Raw genomic sequence first — 19,532 nt, forward strand, 5'->3', positions numbered from 1 at the left:
CAGTGATGCTATCCAGCTCATGTGTGTGTGGGGGGGGGCAGCACAGTTTATTAAATTCTAGAAAGTTGATTTGGAGATTATATTGACTCCCCATGGAATATTAAACTTGACTATTCTTTTTTTTATTATTATTAAACTTTGTATTGGAGTATAGCCAATTAACAATGTTGTGATAGTTTCAGGTGGACAGCAAAGGGACTAAGCCATACATATACGTGTATCCATTCTCCCCCAGACCCCCCTCCCATCCAGGCTGCCACATAACGTTGAGCAGAGTTCTCTGTGCTGTACAGTAGGTCCTTGTTGGGGGGAAATATTTCATTCCATTCATCCAATTCTCGATTTACTGAGTACTTACTTTGCGCCAGCTCTTACCAGTATGGAGGATGAAGGTAGCTGAAGGGTGTAGGCAGGACAGGCTAGCATCTCTGTCAGAGGAAACTTCCCTAAGACAGTGGTCTTTGAGTTAAGTTTTAAAGGGATTGTAGCTTTAACTGAAGTACTTCCTGGGTGTAAGAGGGCCTAAGCCCCCTTCCCCTGGTGTCTCATCCATTCATTCACATCTGTTTGTTGAGTGCTAGCCTAAGCTCTGCCACACTCCCACCGGGTCCCCATCCAGGGTCCGGGAACCCGTTCAGAGTCTGGAGGCTGCTGCTAAAATTTCTTCACACTGCATTCTTTCTTGTAATTCGAATGGTTCTCGTTCCATCAGAGAAGATTTTCAGAGTGGAGAATTCCAATGGAGTGAAACCCTTCCGCCCTGATCTGTTCCTGGAAACAGCAGAGGAAAAAGAGCTGGAAGTGAGTATGTCTCCTGCATGAGTTTCTTTGGGGTTGCAGCAGCAAAGGAGCACAAACTCAGTGGATGAACACCAAGGAAATGTATCCACCTACAGTTCTGGAGGCCAGAAGTCTGAAATGAGTTGTCAGAGGCCATGCCTCCTCCAGAGGCTCTACAGGAGAATCCATTCCTCGCTTCTCCCAGGAGCTTCTGGTGGCTCTTGACGTGCCTTGGCTTGTGGCCACAATACTAATCTCTGCCTACAGGCCACGTTCTCCATTTCTGTCTAATCTCCTTCTACTTCTCTCCTGTAGGAGGGTACATGTGACTGTTGCTGTTATGTAGTTGCTAAGTCGTGTCCAGTTCTTTGCGACCCCATGGACTGTAGCATGCCAGGCTTCCCTGTCCTTCACTACTAACTCCCGGAGTTTGCTGAAACTCATTCATGCCCACTGAGTCAGTGATGCGATCTAACCATCTCATCCTCTGCCACGCTCTTCTCCTTTTGTCCTCAATCTTTCCCAGCCTCAGGGTCTTTTCCAATGAGCTGGCTCTTTGCATCAGGTGGCCAAAGTACAGAGTCTCAATCCAGGGACTTCCCTGGTGGTTCAGTGGTTAAGACTATGTACTTCCAATGCAGGAGGCATGGTTCAATCCCTTCTCAGGGAACTAAGATACCACATACCATGTGGCCCAAAAGTTTTAAAAAAATAAAATTGAGTTTTTAAAAAAACTTTTTTTAAAAGGATAATCCAGAATTATCTTCCCATTGCAAGATCCTTAATCATACCTGCAAAGACCCTTTTTCCAAGTAAGGTAACATTCACTGGGTCCAGGGGTTGAGACACATCCTTGAGAGCCGTTATCAGCCTGTCATCCTCCCAACTCACGAAAGAGCTCCTCCAGCACACATCACGTTCTCAGTATTTAGGAGCTAGAAGAGCAAGATGTCTGTGTAATACAGTTATTAGGCTTATAAAACTGCCTCCTGATTATAAAATAAATATGCCAACATCTAGAAACAATGAAGAAATGTACATTCACTCTTTCTATCCTTCCTCCGAAGAAAATGGAGATTTTCTGTATTTGCTTAATTGTTGTATAATCCCTCACAAAGGCCTTTAAGGACTGTGAGGGGAAATAGTCTAATTTTTTCTTTAGAATTTTATCTGAGCTTTTAGAATCCAGAATATTGTAAGTAAATGTTGAAAAAATATTTATGGTTGTTAAAGAAATTTTTTGTAAACTTTTGTTCCTTGCAGGATACAGATAAAAACATTTTGCTTCAGTTTGCAAGCGACCTGCTAGATGAGGCTTATGGTCAGACTCTACTGAGCATGAATGGGCCTTTTTTATTTCTTTCTGTTTTTCAACATGGTGTTCCCCAAGGTGTTCTGAGCTACATCCACTACTCTCTTGCCTTCTCCTCATCCCTTCCTTTCCTGCTGTTTTTGTAGATCCTGGAATTCTTCTCCGAACATCAGCATCTCTATTCTCAAACCCTCCTTTCTAGTCTGAGTATTTCCTCATGTTTAAAACCACTTTCACCAAAGCCACCTCCTTGTGCGGCTGGATGGTTCTGAAATTGGAAATGAGGAATTCGATTCTGTCTTCTAGTAGCTGGCTGCAATAGAATACAGGTCTGAAAGTCCAAGACTTGGCCTGAAGACCATGTGCTGTTGACAGAGGAGCCTAGTGGGCCCCGGGCCATGGGATTGCAGAGTCGGACGCGACTGAAGCAACTTGGCAGGAACGCATGCTGCATCAGCTCACTTGTCGGCGCTTCTGCCCCTTCCTCTAATGCAGTCAGCCCGTGGATCGTTTTCCCAGGCAGGGGCACCACCTAGTGGTGAATACGGGCAACTACAGTTCTGTACCGTGGTCCTCTCCCTCAGCAGGGACTCTTTGTTAAAGCAAAAGAATGCAGACAGGGGCTGTATCTAGTACCATTTGTGATCCTGTTCGTGTTCAGAGTGAAGAACAAAGTTAATTTAAAGCAAATGGTCTTCAGCATGCATTTGATCCCACAAAAGCTGCAAACAGGCGGTATCAAATGACATGATGGTTCCAAGGGCTTCCCTTCATCTCCCTCTTCCTCCGAACCCACTCCCCCAACACACATACCCTCCCATTACCCCCACCTCCCCTCCCAACCCCCCACCCTGCCTTCCTTATTTCTCTTCACTGCAGCTGGGGAACTTACAAACGTACATGCATTAATGTCCTCTGCCCATGTCATACCTGGGACATACTTGTGCTAAGGAAATTACTAATTTTTTAATCTGAAACTCAAGTTTAACTGGGTGTCCTGTATTTGTATTTGCTATATATGAGAACCCTAACAAGGCCCCTTCACAAACCAATTAATTCAGAAGTTCCTGAAGTCCTAAGAAATTTTGTGAATGCTCCCCAGACAATCCCATCGTCAGGCACAGTTGAAAACTAATGTCATAGAGCTTCACTCTCATTTTAGAGCCGCCTTGTACTCACCAAGCCCAGCTATTTATCCCCCTCCCCAGCACAAACCCTGCAAATGTCCGTAAGGCGTTTTGTCTTTCTCATCAACCCCACCTCGTTCAAATCAATATTGCCATTTTTCCTTAGCCTAGGATCGAAAGGAAGGGTGAGGCAAAGTAGTGCAGGCAGTGATGACCGCAGGGAACTGGGCCATTTCATCCTCCTTGTGAGAGTTGAAATGTTTTAAAAATATTCTCTGCCTCAGTTACTTACATCACGGGACAGAATAGTATAGGATACCACCCTCTAAGCTAATCCACCTCTTATTTATTTATTTGAAGTACAGCTGATTTACAATCTTGTGCCAATCTCTGCTGTACAGCAAAGTGACTCATTTATACATTCTTTTTCATATTCTTTTCCATTACAGTTTATCCCAAGGGGATTGGATATAGTTCCCTGTGCTATAGATAGTAAGACCTTGTTTTTATCTATTTTAAAGGTAATAGTTTGCATCTACCAACCCCACACTCCCAGTCCTTCCCTCTCCCTGCTCCTTTGGCAACCACAACTGTGTTCTCTAAGCCTGTGAGTCTGTTTCTCTTTCATAGATAGGTTCCCTTTTGTCATATTTTAGACTTCACATATCAGTGATACCATATTGCATTTGTCTCTTTCTGAGTTACTTCAATTCGACCTCTTCTTTCTTCCAGGTCTATCTACTTGTCAAAAACTGCTGGGAGGAAGATCCAGAAAAGAGGCCAGATTTCAAGAAAATTGAGAATACCCTGGCCAAGATATTTGGGTATGGCGGACGTTTTTACTTTTCCCCACTAATTGCAGTTTTTTCTAATAATAGTTGACATTCAGAGGTAGCTAAGTATGAGAATGCCTTGTCCAATGAAAAATCACAGATTATAATACCTGTCTCCAAAAAATTAAAATGATATGGAGGTGAACAGACCATTTTCTTGAGGAATAATCACTTGAAAAGCTAAGTACTATGTTCAAGGGCAAAACAATCCTAATTAGAAAATAAATTCTGACTGATCATGATTATATCTGTTAAAAATATATATAGTTCCCTGACCCTTCTGCAGGTAATTAGGATTTAGAAGTCTAGTAGAATCCTGAGAATCTGTAAAACCCCTGGATAATTCTTAACATCAGCAAGTTCCTTAGAGTTTTAAAAATCGTAAGATCAGGAACTTTGGCTGAATCAGAGTATAGTTCAGGATCAAGAGAAAAGTAACATACAGTTATCCAGTAAGATTGAATTTTAGATTTCCCATGTTTGGAGGTAGACACAATGCAAAGTGAGAAAAATAGCTCTAGGAGATCCAGTTTCTAGGCTAGGATCTAATAATAGCTAGTTATGGGTACCAATTTTGTTGCTTGTAAAATTGGAATGAATTTTCTGTAGATGATTCCTGCAGTTCCTTCTAGCTCTTTCGGTAGTTTCGTTAAATTAAAGACTCAGACACTTAGTGAAGCTAAATAAATCCCAGGGCTGAGATGGGGTCCCAACCCCCCCACAAGAGGCCACACAGCAGGCGGTGAGGCGAGGTTGAGGGGCCAGCGAGCAAAGCTTCATCTGTATTTACAGCCATTCCTCCTTGCTCACATTACCACGCAAGTTCTGCCTCCTTTCAAATCAGCAGCAGCATTAGATTCTCATAGGAGCATGAACCCTAACCCTAAAGTCAGGGCAGAGTATCCTGAGATTGCCACAAAATAGAAATATAGTGCACAGGAAATGTAACGTCCTTGAATCATCTCGAAACCATACCCTCCCCCACCCCCACCCGCACCAAGTCCATGGAAAAGTTATCTTCCATGAAACTAGTCGCTGGTGCCAAAAATGTTGGGGACCTCTAGGGTAGAGTGAAGACAATGAAAGTGTGGCCATTGATTGCTTGATCAAAACCACGCAATGTGGGAAAAGAGCAGGAAATAATAAATGATTTCAATCTTGCCCTTTTTCATTCCTTCCCAGATCTATTACTAAGAGCAGATGAAACTGTATGTGTGACAGATGAAATGTGAGCTCATGAAGATAAAACTAGGCCCCTGGTATTTAGCCTTTAATGTGGTGGTTCTCGACTTGGCTGCACATTGAAATCATCTGGGGATATTTGCAAACTACTGATGCCGGAGTCCTACCCAAGAGAGTCTGATGTAATTGATCTGGGTGCAGGGTGTCACTGGGAGTTTAAATAAGCTCCTCAGGTGATTGAAATACACAGCCAAGGTTGAGGAAACTGTTTTAATTGAATCAATTCATCATGAAATCAGATTATCCATCTTCATCCCTTCCACCTGCTTCCTCATTCTTTCTACCCAGCTAGATTTCTCTATGGTTTCCGGTGAGAATCTCCTGAGGACCTTGTTAAAAATTTCTCTTCATCCCAAAACTAGCAGTTTCCAGTTGTAACAGGTCTGTGATAGAACTCAGAAATGTATGGATTTTTTTCTCTTTCTTTTTTATTTTTTAAATTATGAAAGTATGATACATTTACAGGAGACTTGGAAAATACAGAACAAAGTTACATATAGTTCCACTATATATTACAATTATTTTTTAAGTAGATAAATTAAGATTTTTAGTTGGAGTTTCAATATCAAACTCTCAAAAGTAATAGAACGAATATACAGAAAAGTAGAAGGATATAGTAGACCTGAAAAGCACCATGAACCAACTCAACATAATTAAGATTTATACAATTTTCATACAACAGTGGGATACAAATTCTCTTCAGGTTCCCATAGACTATAAACTAAGAGTCTCTGGAACATATCCAGGGACATAAAACAAAGTGCAAACATTTCATGGTCTAAAGGTATTGAAATCATACAGAATATGTTCTCTTATCACTGTGAAATTATGTTAGAAATCAGTATCAAAAGATACTTGAAGATAACCCACCTATTTTCAAGTCCAGTATGGCATTTACCAAGAGAGACCTAGCCATTGAAAGCCTCAATAAAGTCAGAAGAATGAAAAAACACGGTGATTGCAGAGAAGAAAGCATTTAAATGAGAAATTAAAATCAAAGATTTTTTAAAACCCCATGGATTTGGAAATTAAATGACCACTTTTAAATGATGGGTGTAAATTAAGAAGGTATAACAAGGAAAATTAGAAAATACTTATAACAGAATAAAAATAAAAGAGAATTTACCAGAATTTGCTGCATGCAGCTGAAGCTGCTCCGTGCAGCTAAATACAATGTGAAATCTTGAATAAGGCATAAACACAAATAATGCACACTAGCATACAATTTTGTGAAGTTTGAACAAAATCTATACCTTAGTTAAGAAGACTGTAGTGGTCGTGGTGCTGTAGTCGCTCAGCTGTGTCTGACTCTTGCAGCCCCATGGACTGTAGCCCGCCAGGCTCCTCGGTCCATGGGATTCTCCAGGCAAGAATACTCGAGTGTGTTGCCATTTCCTCCTCCAGGGGATCTTCCTGACCCAGGAATCGAACTTGGGTATCCTGCATTGCAGGTAGATTCTTTACCGGCTGCACTACGAGGGAAGTCCACATGTTAATTTCCGGTTGTTGTTGTTGTTGCCTTACAACATAGTAAGAAATGTATCGAATTTTTAACAAACATCCCACCCCATACCAAGGGGATTACAACATAGTCTGTCTTTTTGAGCACAGAAATGGCAAGTTTAATTGTTGTTATGATGATGAAACAGTACGATTTATTCATCCCTTGGTTGTGTCATGAACATTGTCTCCAGTTCTCACAACAGTTGCAATTTCCGACTGGGGTCCTCACCCAGGCGGGTCACAGGGTCACGAAGAGCTGGCATCTCATCTAAGTCATCTCGATCTAACAAAATAGACTTAGGGCTTTTGCTTGAGGACCCTGACTCTATTCTGAGGGATAATATAAGTTTTATTTTTCTTGATTCTTAATTCTTTCCTTTTTTTTTTCTAATTGAAGGAAAATTGCTCTACAATGTCGTGATGGTTTCTGCCGTACAAGGTTCTTTTCTTATATTTCCCTTTATTGCAAGTTGTTCCTTATTAAAACTTTATATGAATAAGCAAACAAGAAAGTAAAAACATCACCTATTTTTTAACAGATAAGGACCAGTTTTCAAAAACTAAAAATGAGATGATAATGTTTGCTGTTACATAAACTGGATTTTTTCACTTAAATAATGTAAAGGTAGTATCTTTCTGTGTACTTCACGATTTTAATTTATATTTGATATTCCATCATTTCATAATAATGTAATTACTTTTTGTGACACATTTAGGGTAATTTTTAAATGATTGCTTGTGAGGAATAACTGCGATTTTCTTTATAGTTCACTTTCAGCACATTGATGATAGTTGCCTTCAGATAATTTTGAGAAGTAGAATTGACAGGCTGGTCCACATAAGCATTCTTAAGACTTATGATGCATTTTACCGTATTTCCCTCCAGGAAGACTATAATGTATATTTTTCCTCTGTCTTACATTGGTTACCATTGTGCTAACATTTGTTTTTCTTTATTTTTAATGTCTTTTCTATTTCTTTGATCCTTCCTGAGATTAAATTTTTTTGCCATATTTGTTGGCCATTTTTATTCTTTCTTTAATTACCTGTTCATAATATCTGCCTGTTGCTTTAATGGATATTCATGTTTTCTTAATAATATGGGAAGCTCTTTATCTGTCTCTACCTACAGCCTTTTCCATGACCAAAAAAATGAAAGTTACATGGATACCTTGATCCGACGTCTACAGCTGTATTCCCGGAACCTGGAACATCTGGTGGAAGAAAGGACACAGCTGTATAAGGCAGAGAGGGACAGGGCAGACCAACTTAATTTCATGTTGCTCCCAAGGTAAGGAAGTCCTTCCAAGGATGTGACTGTACAGGACTCCAGAGTTGTGCCTCAGCCCTTAGGGCTGAAAGCCAAAGCATATTTGTCTAGCATTGGTTTTCGCTGTACTTTTCTTACTTTATTTATTTTTATGTATTTATTTGGCTGTGCTGGATCTTAGCTGCAGCACACAGGATCTTTATTTGCAGCATGTGAAATCTTAATTAGGGCATGCGACATCTAGTTCTCTGACCAGGGATCGAACCTGGGTCCCCTGCATTGAGAGTTCAGAGTCTTAGTCACTGGACCACCAGGGAAGTCCCTTCTCTACATTTATATAGGATTGTTCCCTTTTGCATTTTTTTCATCAGATCGTTGTGTTTAAAGATGCACATTCTTGCTAAGCTTTGTCCCGGTTTGCACTGTCTAAATTGCTAAAAGAAAGAGATTGTTATCCAGTGCTATGGAAAGAGCATGGATGGCAGAGTTAGAGCCACCTAGGTTCCAACACCTCTTGGCCACTTTTACTGAGTCTGAGACCTTAGGCCAGTCACTGTCATATAAAATGAATGTCATATAAAAATGAAAATTAAAGCATTAATTTCTTTGCCATCTTCTTTCAGCCTCATAGCAGAGGCCATATTACAAGAAATGATATAGATGAGCTTATTTGCAGAAACAGAGACAAAGATGTAGAAAACACACACATGGACACTCAGTGGGAAAGGAGTGGGTGGGAGAAATAGGGAGATTGGGGTTGGCAGATTCGAACTGTTGATACTATGTATAAAATAGATGCTGGAGCTTCCCTGGTGATTCAGATGGTAAAGAGTCTGCCTGCAATACAGGAGAACCAGGGATCAATCCTGGGTCTCCTGCCTTGCGAAGATCCCCTGGGGAAGAGAATCGATACTGACTCTAGTATTCCATCCTGGGAAATCCCATGGACAGAGGAGCTTGTTGGGCTGCAGTCCACTGTGTCACAAAAGAGTCGGACACAACTTAACAACTAACATGTACACACACACATAAAATAGGTAACTAATGAGAATTGACTGAATAGCACAGGGAACTCTACTTACTGCTCTGTGCTGACCTAAATTGGAAGGAAGTCCAAAACGGAGGGGATAAACGTATATGTACAGCTGATTCATTTTGCTGTACGGTAGAAACTAACACATTCTATTTATTAATAAAGCAACTATGCTCCAGTAAAAATTAATTAAAGATAAAATAGGTTCGTGGAGGAAGTCTTCCCTGGTAGCTCAGATGGTAAAGAATCTACCTGCAGTGTGGGAGACCGGATTCAATCCCTGGGTGGGGAAGATCCCCTGGAGGAGGAAATGGCAATCCACTCTAGTATTCTTGCCTGGAAAATTCCATGGACAGAGGAGCCTGGCAGGCTACAGTCCATGGGGTTGCATAGAGTCGGACACCACTAAGCAACTGAACAGTCACATTTATTAGAGTTAGATTCAAGTATTAAATTAATACTGAACCTCCTATTCATCTGAGGCCACATACATGTGCTCTGTGTGTATAATATGTTCCTAGACTTGGTATTTGCAAACTGTCTTTGGTTCCTCGCCACACCATTCACTGGAAATCCTCAGTTCTAGAATTCCTGAGGGACAGTTAGTCCTGTCTCAAAGATTTCTGTAGGGGAAGAAGGAATTTACTGAAGTTGAAGGCCTTGTTTTTTCCTTCCTCCTCTAGGCTGGTGGTCAAGTCTCTGAAGGAGAAAGGCTTCGTGGAGCCTGAACTCTACGAGGAAGTCACAGTCTACTTCAGTGACATTGTAGGGTTCACTACCATCTGCAAGTACAGTACCCCCATGGAAGTGGTGGACATGCTCAATGACATCTATAAGAACTTTGACCACATTCTGGACCACCACGACGTGTACAAGGTAACCACTACCCCTAACAGACTGAATGATGGTTTGACCCCAGGTCAGCAGAGCCAGAATTGGCTGTTTCTGTTATTACAGTTCTCCTCTGATACCCCTACCACCTCTGCCGCAGGATGGTTCCAGGACTGTCATGGATCCCCAAATCCCCAGATGCTCAAGTCCCTGATATAAAATAATATAGTATTTGCATACAACCTATGTACATCCCCATGTACTCTAATTTAAACCATCTCTAGATTACTTATAGTACCTAGTACAATGTAAATGCTGTGTAAAATAGTTGCTGGAGTTGTGGCAAATTCACGTTTTACTTTTTGGAACTTTCTGGAGTTTTATTTAAATATTTTTGAATCATGGTTCATTGAGTCCACAGTGCGGAACCTACAGGCTCAGAGAGCTGACTCTGCTCAGATCTTTTCCTTTGTCATTTAAGAGTTAGTGAACTAGTGGTTGAGTCTGAGCTACAAGTGAAACAGAAGAATAAGAGTGGTCAGAAGTTGAAATTGTCACCCTGTGTAGATCAGAAAGTCTTACTAACAAGAGTTCCAGTTCAATAGAAAGTTATTATGCATTTTAGAGATATTCAGAAAGAAGAAATTAACTAACCAATACATATGAACCATGCATATGGTTATGAAAATGACATTAAAAGGGAGAATATCAAAGAATAATGTTAAAATATGTCTACTGCCTATTACAAGAAAAGTGTTCGGAAGCATCCGGTACAACAATGTGTATTATGTTTTTAGTGAAGTGAAAATGAAAGTCACTCAGTCATGTCCCTGAGACACGACTTCTCCAGGAGATCTTCCCAACCCAGGGGTCGAACTCAGGTCTTCCACCTTGCGGGCAGATTTTTTACTGCCTGAGCCACCAGGAAAGCCTCTTTATGTCTTAGAGGAACCTACAGTTATTTTTTTATCAACTAGTTTTTGAAAAGTAAAGCGCTAAAGATGACTTTTCTGGTAATTAGAGATGGTTTCCTAAAATTACAAAAAGCCATTCAGATTGTTTCAACACTGTAGAATTGTCATCACATCTGGATGACTTACATTATTATAAAGTACTTCACTTAGTTAAAATCTTTATAGTTGTTTTATCAACTTTTTAACTAGGCTATGGCTTTCTAGGTGGCAAAGTGGTAAAGAATCTGCCTGCCAATGCAGGAGATGCAGATGATGCGGGTTTGATCCCTGGGTCGGGAAGATCCCCTAGAGAAGGAAATGACAACCTGCTCCAGCATTCTTGCTTGGAAATTCCGTGGACACAGGAGCTTGGCAGGCTACAGTCCATAGGGTCACAGAGAGTTGGACATGGCTGAGCATGCACACACCACATCCTAACTAGGCTATAAAAACCCTGAAGAAATTAGCATAGTACTGGTCTTGAACTAGTCCCAGAATAAGTTTACAGGGCTATGCTCATGTGAGTTCTCGAACATTTCTGAATTTGATGTGCAATAAACTGCTTCTGTTTACTTTCTGGTGCCTTTAGAAGGGACAGATATACTGATGAGAAACTACTTCCACAGGTGGAAACCATTGGTGATGCCTACATGGTGGCCAGTGGTTTGCCTAAGAGAAATGGCAACCGGCATGCAATAGACATTGCCAAGATGGCCTTGGACCTCCTCAGCTTCGTGGGGACCTTTGAGCTGGAGCATCTTCCTGGCCTCCCAATATGGATTCGCATTGGAATTCACTCCGGTACGCAGCTGAGCACTGTAGCAGTCGGGAACCGTGTGTACCTCTGCACACCAACTAAATCAGAAAGGTTGAAGGATCCTCAGACGAGATCAATTTTCACATGAGGCTTACTCTTGAATCCACCTGCCAAATACGAGGTCCAGTTACACATCCTGACATAGACCTATAATAAGTGTCTGGAGAGTTCTAGGAAACAGCAGTCACGACAGCACTCATGAAATGATAAACACCAACCACAAACTAAAATAACAAGCTCCAGACCTCCTACGTAAGTCACCCTATTCCCTGGTGACTCAGATGGTAAAGAATCTGCCTGCAATGCAGTGCAGGAGACTTGGGTTCGATCCCCGAGTTGGGAAGATCCCCCTGGAGGAGGGCATGGCAACCCACTCCAGTATTCTTGCCTGGAGAATCCCCATGGACAGAGGAGCCTGGCGGGCTACAGTCTATGTGGTAGCAAAGAGTCGGACATGACTGAGGCGACTTAGCAGCAGCAGTAGCAGCATTCCCTCCCTCTCCCCATCCCTGACTTCTGTAAATGTTTTTCCAGTAAAATATTACAGTATTGTAAATGGATTTTATTATCTTTCTGATGTGATTGAGAAGTTTTAGAGACTTTTTTTTTAATTGGAGTATAGCTGATTTACAATGTTGTGTTAGTTTCTGGTGTACAGCAAAGTGATTCGGTTATACATATATATAAAATAGTTTTGCATCTGCTAATCTCAAACTCCCAATCCATCCCTCCCCTACGACTTGGTAACCACAAGTCTTTTCGCCATGTCTGTAAATCTGTTTCGTAGATAAGTTTATCTGTGTCATATTTTAGCTTCCTCAGAGATCTAATCAAGTAGCTGCTGCTGCTTCTGTTTGTTTTTGTTTTGTATTTTTGCATTGAACCTAGCAGGGAAGATTCAGTACTCAGTATTTTTTTTTCAAGTGTACATAAGCAATGCACAACTTAATGTTCCGTTTTTTTCAGTGTCTGTAAACACAATGTTCAAAGGACAAATCTATAAAGAAACTCATATAGATCAAAACCTGATAAACAAACCAGAAAATCAGTAGTTACCTCTATCCAAAACCTGGTTTTGCAGTTTCTCAGTTAATCTTTAACTTCTACAAATTTTAACTCCTTGCATTCTGTCTTTCCGCACAAATACTTGCTTGGGCAGCCCTTCTTCCCTAACTAATAAGCCCCTGTACATCATCTGGCCATGGCTTTTGTTCTGCCATTTGGGGTATCCTTGTGTCGTAGGCTCCCCCTTCCTGCTGCATTCACGTGGTGCGTGGAAAGCTCAGGGAAGAAGATACCAAGTCCTTGTCATCTGGGTCTTCCATCATCAGGCCACCAATCCCTTAAATGCTGTGCCGTGCCATGCTTAGTCATTCAGTCATGTGCGACTCTGCAACCTCATGGACTGCAACCCACCAGGGTCCTCTCTCCATGGGGATTCTCCAGGCAAGAATACTGGAGGGGCTGCCATACCCTCTTCCAGGGGATCTTCCCAACCCAGGGTCAAACCCAGGTCTCCCGCATTGCAGGCAGATTCTTCTGTCTGAGCCACCAGGGAAGCCCAAGAATTCCGGAGAGGGTAGCCTATCCCTTCTCCAGGGGTTCTTCTCGACCCAGGAATTGAACTGGGGTCTCCTACATTGCTGGTGGATCCTTCACCAGCTGAGCTACCAAGGAAGCCCCAAAATAACAAACTTGGGCCGTTGAACCTTCAAGTGTACTGTGCCCACCGATGGTTCAGAGCTCTGGGCTGTGTGGCTGGCACAGCAAGAAAGTGGTGAGATGGTCTCCATCCTTCTTGAGAGCCTTCTGTGTAATATATTAAGGAGCATTTTCCACCTTTGCATGCTGAACTCAAAATGTCTTCTTGTTTCTTGAAAATGTGCTCTTCTATGCTAGAGCAAAACACTTCCTGAAAGCGTGATTTGGATAATGATGCTACCCCCAACAAATACATTCATTTAGAGCCAAGGTCACAGCTCACATTTTACCCCTTAAACCACTTCTCCCATCTAATGAGGCATTGAGCATTGTGATCTTGAGAAGCAGCTCACCCACCTTGACGCCACTTGGTGACTTCCCTGGCCTCCACCTTCTTGCTTTCTGTCCCTCACAGGTCCCTGTGCTGCTGGAGTCGTGGGGATCAAGATGCCTCGTTATTGCCTGTTCGGAGATACAGTCAACACAGCCTCTCGGATGGAATCCACTGGCCTCCGTAAGAAAGGAGAAGACTTTTCTTAGAGGACAAAGATTCTGTCTCCCAACCAAGGGGAACTGTAGGATAACAATGCATAATACTGCCAGTGAGGTGAAGAATGACTCTTCACATTGACTGACTGTGAGCCTGGGTCAATCCAGTCCTTGCTACATATTGCCATTTACTGATCATAATTTTTTACTTCCTTTATGGCTCAGTTTGACTGTTCTTATTAGTCTGTGTTCATTTGCAGTGCATTCAGGCATGCTCTGCCTAGAATAGTCTCAGATCCATGTAAAAGAAAGTTTTAGCTGCTTAGTCATGTCCAACTCTTTGCAACCCCACAGACTGTAGCCCATCAGGCTCCTCGGTCCATGGAATTCTCCAGGCAAGAATACTGGAGGGGGTTGCCATTTACATGGAGATCCCAAACCAAATTTCAGCTTTTTAGCTCAGCACCACAAAGTAAAATCCAAACCCAGGCCCAGGGGCTCCCCTCTCTGAGCTGGAAATGAGAAGCTCCAGGGCTTAATCTAGAGAGCCTCCTCACTCAGGACCCTGAAAACCAGCACCAGACCCTCTCCCCTTGTCTGATAATAGTTCTCATCTCACCGATGCTATTCTTAAGTGTTTTTTTTTTTTTTTTATGACAATATCTAAGCTGTCAAGAGCACTCATAGTAAACATTCTGGCTCAAGGGGAAACAAACGGGGCCCTGTGATAGCATTCAAAATGGATGAGGTCTTCATTGATCTATTTTGCATTTCCAGCCTTGAGAATCCATGTCAGTGGCTCCACCATAGCCATCCTGAAGAGGACGGAGTGCCAGTTCCTCTATGAAGTAAGAGGAGAAACCTACTTAAAGGTAAGGAACCCATCGAGAAAGCTCACACTGGCACCCAGGGGATGCCTACTTTGAGACTGGACATCCAGTGGTCAGGGATGCTGACGACCACAAGGATGAAGAATCCTTTTCTGTTCTCCCCACAGTGGTCACCCACTCTTCCCTTTAGGAGATGCCACCACTGAAGACTATAAACTTAGACCTCTTCTCTACTCCAAAAACCCCTTTTAATGTTTTGAATGATAGCCACTGCATTATAAAATGCTGCCACCATTTCTTCTACCTCTGCCCAAATTTGTTCCCAATTCCTCCTCCACCCCAAGAGCTGCAGTGTCTGTTGCAGATCTTACTTAAGCCAAAGCCCCCATCCATCTGCTTACATCCTCACTTTCACTGCAGAACGCTGCTCTCGAAGGCCGCCTCTCTTGCCTTACTGCTCTGAGGTTCTGGGCCAGTGAATCTCAAATTGTGGCCCTAGATCCTTTCTCAGCATCATTCAGGCACTTGTTACAATGCAGATGCTTGGATGCTCCACTGGGTGGCGCTAGTGGTAAAGAACCTGCCTGCCAATGCACGGGACATAAGAGACGTGGGTTCGATTCTTGGGTTGGGACGATCCGCTGGAGGAGAGCATGGCAACCCACTCCAGTATTCTTGCCTGGAGAATCCCGTGGACAGAGGAGCCTGGCGGGCTACAGTTCACAGGGTCGCAAAGAGTCAGACATGACTTAGCGATTAAGCACGGACGACCCACCAGACCTGCTGAGTCCCACTCTCTTTGGGTATAGATCAGAGATCTGTATTTTAAACAAGTGACTGACAAGTGACTGTGATGCATAGAGAAGTGTGGGAACCCCTTGCTGTCCCACACATTTAGAGCAACTGCCTCGCAGAGCCACCAGGTGGCCCGCAGGCTGTCTGTTGAAGGTGACCATACTCACAACTGGTCTGAAGCCAGTGATCAGCTAAGACCGTCTGCCTCCACCAGCCATAGCCCTGATGGCCTTTACACTGACTGCAACGCGGAAGAGCCTCCTTTAGGTAGTTGTGTCCGAACAACACACTGGCTTTTTTAATTTCCGTAAACACATTCTCTGCAGTGTTCCTGCCAAAATAGAAGTGGTGTATGGATTATTACAGTCCAAGTGGTTAGGTGTGTGGGCTCAGTGGTGTCTGATTCTTTGCAACCCCATGACTGTAACCGGCTAGGCTCCTCTGTCGGTGGAATTTTCTAGGCAAGAATACTGGAATGGGTTGCCATTTCCTACTGCAGGGGATTGAACCCAGGGATTGAACCCAAGTCTCTCTGCATTGGCAAGCAGGTTCTTTACCATTGGCACCACTTGGGAAGTTCAAATATTACAGTCCAAACACAGTCCCAAATCACTAATTTTTTTTGAATGAGTGGTTTTTAAAAATATAACTATCCAGTCTGCTTTTCAAACACAGTTCAGTTCAGTCGCTCAGTCGTATCTGACTCTTTGCGACCCCATGAATCGCAGCACACCAGGCCTCCCTGTCTATCACCAACTCCCAGAGTTTACCCAAACCCATGTCCATCAAGTCGGTGATCCTCCAGCCAAAAATAGAATTTCCTGTTGTTTCCATTTATTTTACAGCCTGCAGATGTACCCAGCAAATGTCAATTAGTGAGTGTTTATTATGAGGCACGTGTGTTTGTAATTTACACACTTCAGGTGAGGAACTGTGGCAAAAGTTTTGTGGCAAAAACGGCCAGAATAAAATGTGGACAGTGGAAACCAGTTGGATTCATTGGAATAGCAGGATCATAGATGAATTTTCTTCCTTCTTCATTTAGAGTTTTTGTGCTGTTGCTAAGATGATATTTGGAAATATCTTTTGGGGAATAAAAGAAAATTCTAGTTTGAATTAAAAAAAAACATGTATGGTGGATGAGAGATACTTTTTTAAAGGTGCTTAGAAATAAAGATTGGCCTAGAGATAACACAAATCATACTAGGAACAGGTGCTGTATTGAAATACAGGCTCTGATGACAAACTCAGAGGGGAAATGTCTCTTGGAAACTGATACTTGTCGGAACGGTGGGTTAGAGCTGACTGCCTTGTTGGCCTCCATGGTACACACCTTTCTTGTCTCTCTAGGGAAGAGGAACTGAGACCACCTACTGGCTGACCGGGGTGAAGGACCAGGAGTACAACCTGCCGACCCCTCCAACCGCGTAAGCTGCTGGCTGGGGCGGGGAGGGGCCGGGAAGTAGAGGTCTTGGCTTTGTATCTTGTACTGTGTGCAGGCAGTTTAACTGTTGGCGAGTGCTTTGCCAGTGGCAGTGAGGCATTGAATCCAAGGTAAGAGGCAACACACATTGAAAAGGCTTGGAAACCCCCTCTTCTCTGGCTGCTGGAGTGTTTCAGGCTCGCTCAGGAGACCAGAGGACTGTTTAGGGCTCACCCCCTGCACATGTGGTCAAGAGTAGAGCACAAGAGGCCAATGCATTTCCACCCCTGCTTGCAGCTCTCTGCTGAATCACCTGATGAAACAGGAACTCCCCAGCTCCAGGAATGCGGTTTGGGGTCTTCACATGGAGTGTGTGTTCTCCCTGAGATGAGGAAAACAGGTTTCACGTCTAATTAACCAGTTTCAGTTCCCCTAAAGGTGACTCAAACGGTCTTCCAGTTGCCTTTGGGCCACTGCAGTGAGTCATGTGGCCATTTGCTGTGGTAGAGAAAGCCTATCCTGCAGACGCCTGGATGCGGGACACAGACAGATGGCAACACCATAGAGATGCCAAAACAATGCAGACCATCCCTATGGCACAGGGGGACCTTGCCCCTTACTAAGAGCACCCCAGGTCTATTCTAATCTCTTAAAACCCTCCACTCATTCAAAGCCCTCCCCCAGACAAACCCACACTCCTAGGAAAGTGTGGGACTAACACGTTTTCAGAGTTTTATGGTGACTGGTAGCTCAGACAGTAAAGAATCTGCCTGCAATGCAGGAGACCCAGGTTTGATCCCTGGGTTGGAAAGATCCCCTGGAGAAGGGAATGGCAATCCACTCCAGTATTCTTGCCTGGAGAATTCCAGGGACAGAGGACCCTGGCAGGCTACAGTCCATGGGGTTGCAAAGAGTAGAACACAGCTCTCCAAGTGTTAGTAGAGCGACTAACACGTTAGTGGCCTTCCCAGGTGGCACTAGTGATAAAGAACCCGCCTGCCAATGCAGGAGACATAAGAGATGCGGGTTCGATCCCTGGGTCAGGAAGATCCCCTGGAGTAGGAAATGGCTATCCACTCCAGTATTCTTACCTGGAGAATCCCATGGACAGAGGAGTCTGGCAGGCTACGGTCCATAGGGTCGCAAAGAGTCGGACGTAGCAACTGAAATGACGTAGCACACACACCAGGGCTTAGCACCCTCCTGGCTTCTCTTCCTCTCGCTCCAGTGGTATGTGTAAACCTAACCTCACCTCTGAATTCTGCACTGTTGTCTCACTTTGAAATTGAAATATAATTTCCTGCTTGAAATATATTCTGCTTTCCCTACAACTACACAGAGCAAGGGTGACAGTTCTTTAGGCTCATTGGTGGAAGCCAAGGGTCGTTCTGTGTTCTCTGGACTTCCTGCGTGCCGCACGGAGTAGGCATTCAACAAGGAATCAGTGAACGAAACAGGAGGTTCTGGAGCTGAGGGCTAGTCTATTTGAATGGCTGAGAAGTTCCCCTTTCCCTCCATACTCTGTCTCTCCAGGGAGAATCAACAGCGCTTGCAAGCTGAGTTTGCCGACATGATTGCCAGCTCTTTACAGAAAAGACAGGCCTTGGGGATAAGGAACCGAAAACCAACCCGGGTGGCCAGCTACAAGAAGGGCACCCTGGAATATTTGCAGCTGGACACGACAGACAATGAGAGCACTCATTTTTAAACTTCAGTAAGAGCTAAGGACTCAGGAAAAACTAAGTCCAGCTGCACCTGGGGCAATGAGCACAATTGTCCTGACGCTTCCGCTTCTCTGAGACCTCAATAAAGCAGAAGAAGACTTAGATGCATCTCCATAGCCTCAGCTGCCCTGTCCGGGATGCAGGCTTGCTTCTGTGAATCATGTACACTGTTGGTGCAATAATTACCTTCTGCTCTGCGGCCTGATCTCAATAGCTGCTCCAGGGAACTCCAACCTGGGAAAGAAGAGAAATGAATATGTACTATCTCAAAGTTGAAGAGATTTTGTTCTTATTTCACCTGTTTCAGCTTTGTTTTATTTACTGACTCTTTACTTTCTGTATTCGTGATAACATTTTTTTTAATCGTCCCAATGATATTTTAAGTATTTTATCTCCATTAAATTATATTTAAGTCCTAATTTTGGCAGACAATATGCTGTATATGAGGCAGGAATAAAAGTTAAACATTTCCTGGATCTGTGGATGTGTTTCTTTCTGTTGCACCCATTTTCCTGGAATGCACAAGCCACTGCCTTGTGCTGGTTGAAAAACTGACTTAATACCCCTGCACTGAAGAAGGGCAAAGCTAGCATCGTTGCTCAGAGGTCCAAACCTTGATGTTCAGCATCACCTGTGTGCATGGGGGTGGTTTGTGTCTAGTTCTCTACCACAGAGGCTGTTCAGGTGGTAAATTCACATCCTGTCTATCTGTAAAGACACCTTACTCCAGACTCTGCAAATATCCCCCTCTCACATCCAGCAGTCATCTCCTTCCCCTTTTAATGGCAGCCAAGCATGATTCATTCACTTGAAATCTCTGGAAAAGGACAGAGCCAGGTTGAGTAGACTAATATCAGCACAGGCAAGAA

General features: G+C 43.3%; 1 protein-coding gene across 28 annotated transcripts in view; it reads left to right on the top strand.

Annotated features, from left to right (window-relative positions):
- GUCY2C (guanylate cyclase 2C) overlaps positions 1-19,139 on the top strand; it is a 103,882-nt gene extending 84,743 nt beyond the window's left edge. For 26 of the 28 annotated variants that reach the window (XM_081589224.1, XM_081589223.1, XM_081589212.1 and 23 more), the window contains 9 exons: positions 713-801; positions 3,952-4,043; positions 7,930-8,088; positions 9,784-9,976; positions 11,511-11,685; positions 13,818-13,916; positions 14,669-14,763; positions 16,867-16,943; positions 18,473-19,139. In XM_081589224.1, coding sequence (XP_081445350.1) covers positions 713-801; positions 3,952-4,043; positions 7,930-8,088; positions 9,784-9,976; positions 11,511-11,685; positions 13,818-13,916; positions 14,669-14,763; positions 16,867-16,943; positions 18,473-18,647 — 1,154 coding nt within the window. In that variant the 3' untranslated portion in view covers positions 18,648-19,139. The remainder of the gene's footprint in view (positions 1-712; positions 802-3,951; positions 4,044-7,929; positions 8,089-9,783; positions 9,977-11,510; positions 11,686-13,817; positions 13,917-14,668; positions 14,764-16,866; positions 16,944-18,472) is intronic. The other 2 variants (XM_081589221.1, XM_081589222.1) reach the window with 1 other exon arrangement.
- Positions 19,140-19,532: the final 393 nt, after the last annotated feature.

Source organism: Giraffa tippelskirchi, chromosome 4, assembly GCF_054371585.1.
Source record: "Giraffa tippelskirchi isolate mGirTip1 chromosome 4, T2T-mGirTip1v1.2.pri, whole genome shotgun sequence".
Taxonomy (NCBI): Eukaryota; Metazoa; Chordata; class Mammalia; order Artiodactyla; family Giraffidae; genus Giraffa; species Giraffa tippelskirchi.